The sequence below is a fragment of the Oryzias melastigma genome, linkage group LG24 (genome assembly GCF_002922805.2).
Source record: "Oryzias melastigma strain HK-1 linkage group LG24, ASM292280v2, whole genome shotgun sequence".
Classification (NCBI taxonomy): domain Eukaryota; kingdom Metazoa; phylum Chordata; class Actinopteri; order Beloniformes; family Adrianichthyidae; genus Oryzias; species Oryzias melastigma.
Window position 1 is genome coordinate 14,723,881 of NC_050535.1, and position 15,880 is coordinate 14,739,760.

At 36.2% G+C, this 15,880-nt stretch overlaps 2 protein-coding genes across 2 annotated transcripts in view; one reads left to right on the forward strand and one right to left on the reverse strand.

Annotated features, from left to right (window-relative positions):
* nbas (NBAS subunit of NRZ tethering complex) overlaps positions 1–7,861 on the reverse strand; it is a gene marked incomplete in the record, with an annotated part of 171,345 nt that extends 163,484 nt beyond the window's left edge. The window contains 6 exon segments of the mRNA XM_024290805.2: positions 3,482–3,525; positions 4,261–4,308; positions 5,950–6,027; positions 6,943–6,979; positions 7,334–7,382; positions 7,682–7,861. Coding sequence (XP_024146573.1) covers positions 3,482–3,525; positions 4,261–4,308; positions 5,950–6,027; positions 6,943–6,979; positions 7,334–7,382; positions 7,682–7,774 — 349 coding nt within the window.
* A 67-nt stretch (positions 7,862–7,928) lies between these two features.
* ddx1 (DEAD (Asp-Glu-Ala-Asp) box helicase 1) overlaps positions 7,929–15,880 on the forward strand; it is a gene marked incomplete in the record, with an annotated part of 9,220 nt that continues 1,268 nt past the window's right edge. The window contains 21 exon segments of the mRNA XM_024290807.2: positions 7,929–8,070; positions 8,178–8,229; positions 8,323–8,386; positions 8,475–8,504; positions 8,584–8,680; positions 8,988–9,035; positions 9,112–9,195; positions 9,271–9,354; positions 9,430–9,506; positions 9,574–9,646; positions 10,959–11,035; positions 11,107–11,221; positions 11,294–11,432; positions 12,005–12,065; positions 12,160–12,258; positions 12,338–12,427; positions 12,501–12,689; positions 14,195–14,246; positions 14,320–14,466; positions 15,602–15,693; positions 15,766–15,838. Of these exon segments, the coding sequence (XP_024146575.1) occupies positions 8,055–8,070; positions 8,178–8,229; positions 8,323–8,386; positions 8,475–8,504; positions 8,584–8,680; positions 8,988–9,035; positions 9,112–9,195; positions 9,271–9,354; positions 9,430–9,506; positions 9,574–9,646; positions 10,959–11,035; positions 11,107–11,221; positions 11,294–11,432; positions 12,005–12,065; positions 12,160–12,258; positions 12,338–12,427; positions 12,501–12,689; positions 14,195–14,246; positions 14,320–14,466; positions 15,602–15,693; positions 15,766–15,838 (1,759 nt within the window).

Here is a 15,880-nt window from a genome sequence, read left to right on the forward strand (position 1 = left end):
GTGAGCGCAGCCATATCGCCGTGATGAAGCACATCCGCGCCCGCTGGCATTTTCTCAAGGCCCCGCTGTCATCGCCGCCTGACAAAAGAGCTGCAGCGGCTTCTGATCGAGAAGCCTTTTCAAGCCCTGATTATCTGAAAGTGAATTCAACCAACAAAACAGCCGTATTGTCGCAAAAGAAAAAAAATGCATAAACAATGGCTTTTGTTGACATCTCGTAATACTGCATTTAGTGTTTATTATGTTCAATTCCTCGCCTCCGTGAGGCTGCCGCAACCCCTGGTGGGCAATATCAGAAACAAATGTATGACTTGAATTTAAAAACAAAGGAGTGGGAGTAAACGACGAGAGAAAATCTGGGGAGGAGACAGAGCAGCCCCCACAGGGAGAAATAATAGTTCTCCAAATGTTCCAGCCTGAAAATCTCACAGAGCTCCCCAGGAGAGATGGGACTTAACAGACCTTTTGAGGCTCTCAGATAAGGGGAAGCAAGCAGGAACATGTGGGCACCCACAACCCTTTTTTTCTACTAAAACCCCCCCACTTTTATTTTTTGGCTGCACACAAAGACATTTTCTCACTCGCTATCTCATCTCCCATTATGAGTTGTATACAGTGGGGTGCTCTGCAGCTCAGGGGGCTCCATTTCCACATAGATGGCTTTTTTTTTTTTTTTGGTAGGATGGCATGATCTCTTTTTCTTTCCTTCCAGCGATGGTGGAGGCAGGAAGTTGGGGAGAATTACTTCCAATGACCCAGCAGAAGCCTTTCTATCTAAAGCCGCACGGATGCTTTTTATCAGAGCTCAATGTTTATGAATTATGTACGTGGGTGGAAGACAACTCTACTGAAACAGACTCACAAGGGAGACACAGGTCTGGGTGCACCACACACACACAGAAACACACACACTCATCCATTAACAGCGAATGCCATTAAAGGCAGGATCACAGCAAAATCCATTAGGACAAATCTCTGTGAAATGAAATGAAATGTTATAAGAGAAAAATGAAAAGATGAAATGGAACAAAAAAAAAAAAACACAGAGGGAGGCCAGGCTTTACACAGGCCTGGGGGCTACTGTGATCCACACTATGAACCATTAAGAGCGCACAATGACACAAAACAAAATAACACAAAAACTAAGAATGAGACAAACTTAAAAAAAAGCATTTCTGATTAGATTTATACAAATTCCCCAAAATGGATAGATTGAATTCCACCAAACTTAAGTGAAAAATATTCATAGCTTCAAACTAGGGTGGCCTTGAAGGACAATAGAAAATAACTTGTGGCGTTCCCCAGGGTTCTGTACTTGGCTCTATCTTATATATGATTCCTCTTGGGAAACTTAATCAATTCAGCCACATTTCATATCATTTCTATGCAGATTATTTTCAGATTTATTGTTATTATCATTAGCTACATATCAAATAAGTATGTTTTTAAATAACAGGAGAGATGAACTGACCGTTAGACATATACAAAATCATGACAATCTATTGGTTAAACTACCAAATTCAGGTGGAAAGAGTCTTAATGTGACTGTAAACACTTTAACTTCTTTTTAATATTCGGAGAGTCCAATTTTATTTAACCAGATACAATAATGCATTTTAAATTTTGTTGTAATTATTAATAAATAATTTGATTTTGAAGATTTAGAGTTAACAAGCTTTTAGGTTGTGTCGTTAGGCCCACAGGAAAACAAAAGTAAACTTTTTGGTCAACATGCAATGAAAACCCCAACTTTCACTTCTGAATTTTATGCAAGTGTTGCCCTTCCATAAATGGCCACTAGAGGGTGGTTTTACATGGAAGCAATTTCTCATAGACTTCAATAAAACCTAAAAACTCCAGCTGGTGGCATCTAACTTTATCTGGCAAGGGTGCGATAAACCGAACTCTTGCCTTCACTTTGCTCTTCCTTATCACCCATTTTCTGAACATTGCCCAGGTAAACTAACACAGAGGTGGGGAGCGAGGGCCAAACTTCTGCTTGTTTTTCCAACATACCCCCCTCTGGCAGGTACCAGTTGGCTGGACAAACCTGATCCAGGTAATCAGTTGGTAATAAGGCCACGATATCTGGAAAACATGCAGGGGCCTGGAGTTCCCCACCTACAGTCGATTGGCCCTTCCTATTTTTGGCTTAATTTTTGCTGCGTCGTATCATTTTGAGCAAAGTCAGAGATTATCAGTGTTTTTAACTTTTATGCCATTACCTTATAACCTTACGCAGTTTAGTTTAATTGGTGAAGGGATTTGCTGAAAATGCAAAAGCTATTAGCATAATGTTAAATTTGCTAAAATTCTGGAAATTTTGTTAACTATGAAGTTGACCTAGATTTATTTAAAAAAAATTCTGGTAAAATTCCTTAAAAATCCCTAATACATGCCAATTTTGCAAAAATATTTAGTGTGTTGCTTAAATATGAGCTGAACTCAAAATTAGCCCAAAAAACCTTAGTAGATGCCAAATTTGCCAAAAGAGAAGAAAAAGCTAGCTCTTTGCTAAAATACTAGCTAAACTCCAAAATAGCCTAAAATTCCTCAGTAAAGTAAATTAGTCAAAAATGTTAGCCTGTTTGCTAGACTAGAAGCTCAACTGTAAAATAGTCTATAAAACCTCAGTAGACAACAAATTAGCACAAAACTTTAGCATGTTGCTAAAATAGCTCAATTCCAAATTAGCATAAAAAACTCAGTAGATGCCAAATTAGCTTTAAAAAACTAGCACATTGCCTAAAAATTAGCTAAACTTCAAAAGAGCCTAAAGTTTCTCAGTAACTCAAATTAGCCAAAAACGTTAGCCTGTTGCTAAAACAGAAGCTAAAGTCTAAATTAACTTTAAAAAACAGTAGATAAAAAATTAACCAAAAACGTTAGCCTGTTGCAAACTAGAAGCTAAACTCTAAATTAGCCTAAAAAGAACCCCAGTAGATAACAGATTAGCCCGAAACTTTAGCATGTTTCTAAAATATAAGCTCAATTCCAAATTAGCATAAAAAACTCAGTAGATGCCAAATTAGCCACAAACAAAGAAAAATAGCACATTGCTTAAATACTAGCTAAACTACAAAGGAGGCTAAAATTCCTCAGTGACTCAAATCAGCCAAAAATGTTAGCCTGTTGCTAAACTAGAAGCTAAACTCTAAATTAGCCTAAAAAGAATCCCAGTAGATAAAAATTAAGTTTTCATATTTTTAACCCAAACAGACAAATCGAAAAGTGAATTTATCTTTGGATCCTACGAGTCAAATACATTTCAGTCTTTCCTGTGCATCATGTCACCTGTCTGATCATACTCAGGCCAAGTAAGCAGCCGTCTCAGTGCTCAAAGTACGGCTGGTTTGGGGTTATTGTCGCTCGCAGGTGTACAATCCCATCCAATTTCATTATCACGCACACAAACGCACCGCGAGCCACTCAACATTAGCATAACATAATTTAAAAATAACACGAGAGGAGAGGGTCTTACCCTGACATTTTCCAATGACTGAGCCAAAGTCATCTCTCACAGACCTGAGGAGGAAGCACACAAAACTGGTGGCATTACACCGGATAACAGCGGTGCACATACACTTAGCCTTCTAGCATGATAGCCTGCCAGCCCTATAGATCAAGCAGAAAAGGTGGAGTGAGGACAAGGCTCTGTGCTGTCTGAGTTGTCCAACTCAAGTCAAATGACAAAGTTAGAGCAACTGTGGATGTTTGGAATAAAGCGACTTGACTGACATGTGGAAGTGATTTAAATTACCTGCAGGGGTCAAGTGGAGCAGACTCTCCACTATGAATGTGAATGAACCGTTTGTCTCAGGAGAATGAGAAATACAATATTTGTAAGGCTATTGATTGTCATTTCTATTCTGAGCGTCAGTATGGCACACTGCTGAGTGAGTGTGTTTTGTCTGTGTAGTGGTGAGGTGTGTAGAAATAATTACAACCAGAGAAAATAGACTCACTGCTACGTATTGCTTTCTTTGCTGTACATAAATGAAATACAATTTCATTTAGCTTTTTTTTCTGGCCCAGGAGATCCCAGTGGCCACAATAAGGTTGCTAAATTGATTCAAATGTCAAACTGTGACTATACGGCGAGCGATTGTACTTGCGACCCCTCTAGAGGTCCGAGCCGAGGCGTTGCTGGCGAAACATGATAAATCTCCTCCCCGTAATTAAACGGTCTTCTATCACCTTCACTCACTCACTCACTGCTCACAAACAGTCTCAAAAGACGAGAAGGAGCTCTGTAATTACCTAATTTCCACACACTGGTCTTGAACCACCGCCAACAGTTTGCCGTTACTGTGGAGTAAAAGGAGAAGGATCAGGATTGAGCAGGAAAAGAAGCACAGAAACAGTGTTTTCTTTACTTCCTTTGAAATGAAAAGGAAGATTTTACTGAAAGCAGAAAACGCATACGATACACCATAAACAGGGATCATTTCCAAGCATGTTAAGTTAATGTCAGATATAAATTATCCCTTTAGAAAATGCTTAAAAAATATTAAAAGAATATGGGGAAAAAACTCAATTCTTAGAATTAGAATAAGGAAGAAATAAGGAAATACAGGCTGTATCTGAAAGACAACATTTCTCAAGACGAATCCTTTTATTAGGATTAACTGTGGGACAAACTGTGGCTCTGGAATAACATGAGGCTCTTTAGCTTTAATGAAAAATACTAACAACTGAATAAATAAGAGATTAGTTGTTAAGTTTTGTCATTTCTGTTTAGAATTTTCACATAAGCAACTAAGCAAAAAAATATTTCATTTACTACTAAATTTAGAAGTTTTGTAGTATTGCTCTTTAAATGTGTTTTTTTTTAATTTTTAGTTCATCAAATAAAAGTCTAAAAGTTTTTTTCATTCTTGGAAATTACACTAAAGTGGTTAAAAATTTGAATAAATGTGATTTAAAATGATTGAAAATGATTTAGTTGTGTGTTTTCAATAAAAATCTTGGGTTAATGTATTTTTAATAAATTGATTCTACTAAAACATTGTTTACCATAATCCTAATGATAAAAAATCCCATTCCATTTTTCATTTAAGAAAAGCTGATGCAGCAGGAGGACCTTTTGACACAGAGTGGGTTTTATTTTGAAATGAACTAGTGTGCGCTGCTATCAACAGTAAAAGAAGTTACAACTGTTATATATAGAAAAATATAGACATTGCTGTAATTCAATTATTGTAATATCCAATAAATAAATGCTTGTTTGCCAAAAAAGCATAAATATTGTGCATTTTTAAATGATAAAGTGAGACTTTGTGGCTCTTGTTGGGTTCTGGTCTGTAAGAAACAAGACCAAATGGCTGTTTTAGTGTTAAAGGTTGCAGACCCCTGATCTTGATTGAGAAAAATGAGATGCAAAAGAAGTTCTTTGGTTTAAGCCAAACTGATTAAAAATGCAAGTATATACTTTAAAAAGAAAAGCAGAGTTTAAAGGTTTAAAGTGTTGCCAAAACTGAATAAATCACTAAAACTGAAAGCCAAAAGGATGCCTCTAATATTACAAAATGAAAACCATCAAAGTTAAATGTAAAAGAGTTTTTTTTTTTTTTTTAATGGTTGAGGTCTCAAACATGACCTGAAACAGACAAAGTCTTTGAGTGATCAATATTAAGATTTCAAAATAAAATGCAGAAAATTATTATATTAGTATTTTTTGTGCTAGAAAAATATAAGAAAACACTGATCTAGAATTATGGCAGACGAAATCTTTTTTTGTTATCTTGGGTGACGTAGATACATATACTTACATTTAATAAGAATGTAGATAAAACTGTTCTTTAAACACTAGCTTGTTAAACTACAGACAATAACGGCATACTTTAAAAGGACAAAGGTGCATTCTTAGTGAATTTTAGCCAAAAAAATAAATCACATTGAAATATTAAATATGAAAAAAAAACTGCTTGTTAGCTGGTTTCGATGTACCTTGAAAGAACATGCTGCCAGTTGATCTGCTTGCTTGACAGCCGGATTAGCCCAGGAGGCAGAGAAGAGCTGGAGGGGCTGAAGAACATGAAACACATCAACTAATTATGTATTCATTAATGAACAGGGCAGCCCGAGTACAGTAAAAACTAATTCTGATGTTTCCACACTTGCAAACACTTTCTTTAAGCACTGTGGGTCAAAAAAAGTGTTAGTCAGTCAGGGTCTGTAATGTTCATCATATGTACACGTTAACTGTGAGAGATAGAACGTTAATAAAATCAGAAGATTCTAGCAAATCATGTTATAGGATTTTTAAAGATTTTTTTGCAGAAAATATGGATTTATGGAATCCTAAATGGAGAGAGATCTCTAGTGATCTTGTATTTGCCCAAACTGTACATCTCTTCTCACCAACCTGCTTGTTATTGTAGAATGGTTCATCCCAGTCTTGCTTATGTGAATAATTCTGTCCCTGGTGTCCTTTGATAGCTCTTTGATCTTAGTGGAGAGGTTTCAGTCTGACTGTTTAAGGGTCTTTTATAAAAATAACCAGTTCAAACAGGGGTCATTGATACATGTAAGCAATGGAGGATGGAAGATCTTTTTTAAGATCTGGGAGGGACAGAATTGTTCCTTGTTTGTAGGTGCTAATTGCTCATTTTAAATAAATACTTAGCATTATACCAATAAATTGTTTTTTAAAAATACTCATACAATATGATTATCTTTTTATATATATTCAGTTCCTCTGAGTTTAAGTGTATCTGTGATAAACATTAAAGACCCTAATCAGCTTTTTTAAGTGGGACAACTTGAAGAATCAGCAACAATCAACAATCTTTATCCCATTTGTAGATTAATTCTTATTTTTTACTACTACTGTTTAAAAACAGACTTTGACTTGATAATATAACAGAAGTTTAATGTTTAATATGATCAAAAATAGAAAAGAATTAGGATTGCTTTTTTCTAAGTTATTTAAAAACTTACCTGTGGAACAAATAGTGCAGCACTAGGCGGAACGGACCTATAAAAGAAAATTTAAGGTTATTCATCTAATCTACAGTATTTGTACCATGAATACTGCAGATTAAATAAAATAAAACACGGCCATTAAAACAAATTGATCCTGAGGCATTTAAGTTCATGTAAACGTCTTTGATTGGTAGTGATTTAAGAAAAAGTTTCATGTGAGCTAAAAAGTTTATTTATTTTAATTTTCTGACACATCTACATTCTGAAGAACACAAACAGGAAAATGGGACCCTCTTTTACTGAAAGGGCAGTATATTGAACGAAATGTGTTACTTGAAAACAGTTTTATGAGTTTAATAAAAAATATCCGTCTCGAAAGGTGTCCACCCGGTGACCAAGAACTTACCTGTTACAGCTTTCGCGACTAGAGAATTGTCCTCTTTGTTGCCCCGTAGCTGTCATTAAGTTATAAAATAAAAGTCGAAAATTAGTGCTTTTATATTAAATAAACATCAACTACATGCATTTACACTATTAGGTAAGATAGAATATGTTTTTTTATATAAACAACAGTATATTAAAGTTTAACGATTTATTCATAAAGTCTAATTTCATAAGTTAGCAGTCAACTGCCATCCAGTTTGTGTTACGTGGCTTTTCGCCGCTAAACTCTGTTCCCTCGAGCTCGCGATTTTAAACCAAATAATTATAAAAAGAGAGCAAACAACTTCCCAAAAAACAGCTTATGACAAACCTGAGTGTCTGTCTCTGGCGGCCACTCGTTTATAACAAGTAAATCGTATAAAATATTCTCATCTTCGCCTTCAATTAAGCTTTCCTCAGCCATGTTTACAACCAGCTGACGTCTACGGCAAGCAGCGTGGGTCAAAACGAATAATCAAGACCTACTTTAAATAGCCGGTTAATATGTAATTTTGATTTAATTTTACGGGTATATTTATTGAATAATTAATAGTTTTATTCAAAATAGCTCTTTATTTATTTTTATTTCTTTAAATTGTAACCTTTACGCCTCGGAACTAATGTTAGGCCGATGAAGCGGACCGCTAAAGTAGTTGCACTGAATTTGGTCCGTGGTACATCCGGTTGACAGTCAGCGGCTAAAAATGGCAGCGTTTTCTGGTAAGTTTTATGCTAAATTAGTGTCTTTAACCTAATTTTACGATCCTAAAGTGTTTTTAATCTTTTGAATGATTAGTTAATCATTATTTGTACCAACTGTTTAACAGAAATGGGGGTTATGCCTGAAATCGCACAGGCTGTGGAGGAGATGGACTGGCTGTAAGTCATTTATTTGTTAAATCATACAAAGCCACAATGGTTTCTGACACTTATACCAGTTTTCTTTAAATTATTTGATCTACTGGATGTTAGGCTGCCTACTGATATTCAAGCAGAGTCCATCCCGCTGATTCTTGGTGGAGGAGATGTACTAATGGTAAGTTCTATTTTAATATTTAACATAATTACTTCATTTAGCATTTATTGATCTAACACTCATTGTTTTAATCTTTTTTCTACTAAAGGCGGCAGAAACTGGCAGTGGCAAAACAGGAGTAAGTGAAACGTCAAATTTTATACCCAAATAAACAAAATGTGATCATTCGGGTGTAATAACTCCCTTTTCATATTTAGGCCTTCAGCATCCCAGTGATCCAAATTGTATACGAGACGCTAAAGGATCAGCAGGAGGGGAAGACGGGCAGAGCTTCTATCAAAACTGGAGGAGCTAGTGAGAAACTTTTTTTGTTTTGAGATTGTTTATGTGTTTAAGTTAAACTCTTTCAGCTTTTCTTAAAGGATGCTGGGATAGATTAAGGCCTTCAGATGATCTTTATGCTGTTTACATCTTTGTAAAGATTAATTCCAGATGTCCAAACCACCTTAAATGGTGTTTTAGCTTATGTAGTTTCGTTTTCAGTATTGCAGCTAAACCCTTTGTAGACTTATTTGCCCATCAATCGCCTTTAAATTACTTTTAATCTTGAAAGAATATTGCTTATTGTAGATGTTTGATTTGCTCCTTTCTTGTTTCCCAGTTTTCAATAACTGGCAGATGAATCCGTATGATCGCAGTCCAGCCTTTGGTAAGTGGACTTTAAGAGGGATTGACAGTGTTTGCAAACCAAGCGTGAAAAACTTCTTGGTTTTAATATTTTGTAGCTATCGGCCCCGATGGACTGTGCTGCCAAAGCAGGGAGTTCAAAGAGTGGCATGGCTGCCGCTCCACCAAAGGTGTCACCAAAGGCATGTAATGCTTTATATACTTTTTAATGGGTAGTAACTTCATTGGGATATGAAGATAAATGTGTTTTTCTCCAGGAAGATACTATTATGAAGTCAGCTGCAGTGACCAAGGTTTATGCCGTGTGGGTTGGTCCACCTCTCAAGCAGCTCTGGATTTGGGTATGCGCCTTAGCTGTAAACAATACAGCGTTACAATGAGTTGACTCAAGCAGTGATATTTGAATTGTTTTTTAGGAACGGATAAGTACGGTTTTGGTTTCGGTGGGACTGGGAAGAAGTCCAACAACAAGCAGTTTGACAGCTATGGAGAGGTACCAACTCAGCTGTTTAAAGCCTAAAATATTAGTTTGGATCTGATTCAGTTTGTTTTTTGTGCAGGAGTTTACCATGCATGACACTATTGGATGCTACCTCGATCTGGAGAAAAACCAAATTTCTTACTCTAAAAATGGTGAGTTCAAAGTCTTCCTGCCTTTTACTTATTGATTTAGTAGGAACCAACTGTGTAAGTTGTGTCTAGTGCTGCCACAAACGATAAGAGTCAACTATCACTGATTATTTATTCACATTAGTTGACTAATTGGGTCATGCACAAAGTGGAAGTAAAACACACATCGTTAGCTTTAAACTAACTAAAAACTAGATATATAGCATTACCTGCAATAATGCTAGTGTGAATGCTGTAAGCTGAATTTGGCCACTGAACATGCTAGTGACGATAGCTGAAGATGCTGAAGTTGAAAACTAAAATCACTAAAGGTAATAGCTAAAAACGCTGAAGTTGATAGCTGAAATCGCTAAAGGTGATAGCTAAAAACGCTGAAGTTTATAGCTGAAATCGCTAAAGATGATAGCTGAAAACAATAAAGCTTATAGTCAGCTAATATATTGGTTAAATGCCGAATTAGCCCGGAAAACTAAAAAAAAAAAGTTAGCTAAAACAGCTAGCATGTAGCTGAAATATTAGCTAAACTCCAAATTTGTCTAAAAAAACAAAAAAAAGCCTAAATTAGCCAAAACAACTAGCATGCAGTGAAAAATTTTAGCTAAACTCCAGAATACCCTAAAAAACCAAAACAAATCTAAATTAGACAGAATAGTTAGCATGCACTGATATAATCTTGAACTAGCCATAATAGCTAGCATATAGCTGAAATATTAGTTAAACTTCAAAATAGCCTTAAACAAAAGCCTAAATTAGCCAAAACAACTAGCATGCAGCGAAAAAATTTTAGCTAAACTCCAGAATAGCCTAAAAAACCAAAACAAATCTAAATTAGACACAATAGTTAGCATGCACTGAAATAATCTAGCCATAATAGCTAGCATATAGCTGAAATATTAGCTAAACTTCAAAATAGCCTTAAAAAAAAGCCAAAATTAGCCAAAACAACTAGCATGCAGCGAAAAATTTTAGCTAAACTCCAGAATAGCCTAAAAAAAAATTAGCCAGAATAGTTAGCATGCACTTAAAAAATCTTGAACTAGCCATAATAGCTAGCATATAGCTGAAATATTAGCTAAACTCCAAAATAGCCTAAAAAACATTAATAAATGCCAAAATAGTGAGGAAAAAAAACTAGCATAATGCCAATATAACTTTCAACGTTACCACACTCTGACTACATATAATATACAGTAACGACTAATTGATTATTAAATTAGTCGTCGACTATTTTAATAGTTGTTTAGTCATCGATTAGTCGACTAATCGTTGCAGCCCTAGTTGTGTCTGCTGATATGTTTCACTGTCGTCTCTCAAGGCAATGACTTGGGTTTGGCTTTTGAAATCCCTCAAAACCTGAGGAATCAGGCTTTCTTTGCTTCCTGCGTTCTCAAGGTATCTTCACATCAATCACACAAATTCACAAATGTACACTTGCAGCTTATTTGTCATCTCGTCTGTCCCAGAATGCAGAACTGAAGTTTAATTTCGGAGGAGAAGACTTTAAACATCCCCCCAGAAGCGGGTTTGTTGCTCTGGACAAGGCGCCGGACGGTCACACGGTCAAATCCTCTCACACAGGTGTGGCTTTGATGCTTTGGTTGTGTATTTGTTTTGCGTTAAAAATTGAGTTTTTGCTGTGTGACTGTGCAGGAACTGCAAAAGTGAGTCAGGTGAGAGCCTCGTCGAACTCGCCCAAAGCTCTGATTCTGGAGCCGTCCAAAGAACTGGCAGAGCAAACGCTCAACAACGTCAAACAGTTTAAAAAATACGTGGACAACCCCAAACTCAGGTAATGGTGATAAACTATTAAGTTTATATCAATGAAAATATAATTATAGCTGTCTTTTACAAACCTTCAAAGTCCCACTTTTGATCAGTTTTCAAAGCGTTTTTCACTTTTTTTATTATTATTATGCTGTTTTAGCTATACAATCAATAAATCTGTGTCGTTTTCTAGGACATAGTTCCTGCAGTGACATTATATTTTTAGGAATTCGCCTCTGAGTTGTGAGCAGGAACATTGGCATGGAGTAACCTGTCCCTTTTCCCCTCCCCGTTGCCAAATAAGGGCAGAGCAGGGAGCTTGTGGCCCACCCAGCATATTTTTACATCACAATTTAGCTCTTTTCCACAAGTAGTTTTTCATCTGCCCTCTATTCCCAACTAGTTATTGGAAATGCAATTTTGAGCTCAATATTCTTTAAATATATTTAAAAAAATGTCACAGGAACACATTAAAAAACACTATTTTTCATCTGAGATTTTTGTAATTCCTGTTATTTACCAGCAGGTGGCAGCAGTGAGTTGGATTTGTTTTTTTAAAATAGGTGCATGTCCCACAATATTTCTTTCTCTCTGCAGGGAGCTTCTGATTATTGGTGGAGTGGCTGCCAAGGAGCAGCTGGCAGTTCTCGAGCAGGGGGTATGACGCACTCATATTAGAACTCCAATGAACTCAAGCCTCCATTTTTCTTTGTCATAGTTTTGTGTTTCTCTTTGCCTTTCCCCGTCAACAGGTTGACATTGTGGTGGGAACACCTGGGCGGCTGGATGATCTCATTTCCACCGGGAAGCTCAGTCTCTCTCAAGTCCGTTTCCTGGTTCTGGATGAGTGTGTATGTGCAGAACATTTTCAGTTCACGCTCATCGGGTTTGTCTGAAAATTAATTAAAAAATGATTGTCTCTTTATTAAGGACGGCCTCCTCTCAGCAGGCTACACAGATTTCATAAACAGGATTCATAACCAGATTCCTCAGGTCACCTCCGATGGCAAGAGATTACAGGTACGAACTGAACGGTTTCTGGGATCGCTTTGGAAAACGTTCTCACCAGCGGCGCCGTTGATTTCTTCTCCAGGTCATCGTGTGCTCGGCTACGCTGCACTCGTTTGATGTGAAGAAGCTCTCGGAGCGCATCATGCACTTCCCCACGTGGGTCGACTTGAAGGGGGAGGACTCGGTCCCGGAGACGGTGCACCACGTGGTCGTTCCCGTCAATCCGAAAACCGACCGCCAGTGGGAGCGCCTCGGGAAAGCCCACGTTCGGGTGAGCCTGCCAGAGGGACTAAAATCTCTTATGGAGCTCCAAAAATATTTCAAAATCAAGTAACAAAGCTGAAACACAAGTATGGAGGATATTATTATGGGATGGCCACTCAACCTACGGCTTGACCATTATGTGATGAGAGTGTGAAACTTCTCACAATATGGGAAAAAAAACTTTTTGTTATGGGATCAGGATCTGCTTAAAGTGAACAAAAAACAGATTGTAAATTTGAAAAATTGGAAGCAGTTTTAAACTTGAAAATATTTATTGAAAACTTAAAGGAATTATGGAAAATTAAAAAAAATGATTCAACATTTGAAAAAATGATATTTAAAACTTGAAAAAAATAATGAAAATTTGAAAAAAATAAAATAAAATAAAATTGTTACCAATTTAAAAAATGTTGTTTATTTGTACTTTCAACTTTCCTTCTTTTTCCATTCTTTGCCTTCAGTTCTCTGTGCCAGTAGCCAATGAGCTCAAAGCCCCGCCCCCATGTAGAATTAGCAGCGAAAACTCTTAATTGAAACTGAAAACAGTACTGAAACCAAAGAGGGAAAAACAGAAAAAGCAAAAGTTGAAAGTAAAAATAATCTTTTTTTTAAATGGTAGCATTATTATTATCATTATTAACCTTTATTTAACCAAGGTGGATCCCATTGAGATTTAATTTGTCAAGGGAACCCTGGGCAAGAATCACAACAAGAAAATAGTTTTAGTTTTAGGGTTTTTTTTTTTTTTTTTTAAGTTTCAAATTTACCTTTTTTAATTTTATTTACAACATTTTTTTTTCAAGTTTTCAACATAACTTTTTTCAAATGTTCAATTTTATTGTTTCAAGTTTTCAATAATTCCTTCAAGTTTTAATATGTATTTTCGAGTTTAAAACTGCTTTGAAATTTTCAAATTTTTCTAAATGTTTTATCTGTTACTTCGTTCACTTTAAGCAGATTTTGATTTGACCCCATATGATCTTCATGGAATTTCATCAATGCCCCCAGCTTAAGTTTAAACCCTAACCAAAGTTTTGTCAACCTTGGGAAGAGGCCGCCATCTTTAATTTTTTTGCTACAAGTGAAATTCCTTCTAGGGATTTTGATCTATCGCCTTACAATTCCTTGAACATCATTGTGAAGCTACTTGGGGGCAAAAATGTTGGAATTAGAAGTTTAAGATTCTTAGCAGCTTGCAGCATATTGTAAAAAATGGATGCATGAATCGTCGGCTTAAGCTGGATGAAACGATATGACACAAGATATTAAGATGTGATAAACAGTAAACGTCCGTTGCTAAGGAAATCCAAAAACGTACAAATTTGTCTAAAAATTACATAGATCTGTCCGTCATCCCCAGGCGGTTAAAACACAAAATGGTTGCTATGGAAACCAACAGAATGATTGCCATTTTGTGAAAAGTCTTTCAGAGGGGGAGAGTGAGGAGCCGCTCAGCCAATTAGGGCAGGTCAATTAAAGCTGCTTTAATTATTTTATATCTTTTCTGGACAGACGGATGAAGTCCATGCCAAAGACAACATCCGGCCAGGAGCCAACACTCCAGGTACAACCCTCAAGCAGTCTGCACTCCTCACGCCTTCCATGACCAGCACTAAAAATAAACATGTGGGTTCTAGAAATGTGGTCCGAAGCCATCAAGCTCCTGAAGGGCGAGTACACAGTGAGGGCCATTAAAGAGCACAAAATGGACCAGGCCATAATCTTCTGTCGCACAAAGATCGACTGCGACAACATGGAGCAGTACTTCATCCAGCAAGGAGGAGGTCAGAAGCTTCTACTGGATCTTATTGTGTGAATGCTTTGTAAACAGGACTATCCTGCTTGTGCTTTTGGTATTTGTACATTTTATGGTTTTTAAGATTTTACGCAATATATACGATTTTAAAAAAAATATGTTTGCTCCATTGAAAATGGATATGATTTTTTTCAAATTTATGCAATTAAAAGCATTCCGCATGTTTACTTTTACTTTACCAATTTTTGAAATTTTATACAATTTTTGAAATTTTATGCAATTATTGAAATTTTACAAAAAAGAAATTCTCAAGTAATTCTTCAAATATTTGTGCACTTTCTGCACATTATTCAAGGAAATAATGTTAACACTAACATTGAGATTAGCTAACATTTTAGCAAAACTTTAATGTTTTTGGCTAATTTAGCATCTACTAAAGTTTTTGGGGCTATTCTTGAGTTTAGCTGACGTATTAGCACCATGCTAACATTTTTGGCTAATTTTCCATCTTATGGGGTTTTTAAGGCTAATTTCCAGTTTTGCTAGTATCTTAGCAATGTGCTAGCTATTTTGGCTAATTTGGCATCTACTTATATTTTCTTGGGATAGAGGGGTGCTAATTCTGAGTCAAGCTAGTATTTTAGCAACATGCTAGCATTTTTTGGCTAATTTGGAAACAACAGAGTTTTTGGGGGGGCTAAATCTGAGTTAAGCTAGTATTTTAGCAACACGTTAGCATTTCTGGCTAATTTGGTATCTACTGAGGTTTTTTGTGCTTTATCTGGGTTAACCTAGTATTTTAGCAATGTGCAAATTTTTTTTGGGCCAAATTTGCTTTTACTGAGGTATTTTTTGGCTAATTTTGAAATAAGCTAGTATTTTAGCAACATGCTAGCTTTTTTGACCAATTTAGCCAATTTGGCATCTGTTAAGGTTTTGGGTTTATTCTGACTTTTACACATTGTTAAATTTATTGCAATTTATTTGCTATTTTTCAAAAATTCTTCTAATTATTTGAGCACTTTCTGCAACTTTAAGTCCTTTAGCAACTTTTTCCACAAATCCCTTTAGCAATACAGTAAATGTCTTCAGCATTCACACTAGCATTACTGCAGGCAATGCAACTTTTCTATTTTTTTTAAACCTCTTTTTTCATCTTTTAGGTCCAGATAATAAGGGTCACCAGTTTTCCTGCGTTTGTCTCCATGGCGATCGGAAGCCTAACGAGAGGAAGAATAACTTGGAGCGCTTTAAGGTAACATTAGAACTAAAATGTAGACAGTTTGTCAAAGTAGAAGTCTTTTTTTGATGTTTGAGGTGTTTTCAGAGGAAAGAAGTGAGGCTGCTGATCTGCACGGATGTTGCTGCCAGAGGGATTGATATTTCCGGCGTTCCTTATGGTATGAAGACATCTCTACAGAAGCATGCTATGTGTTTCATGT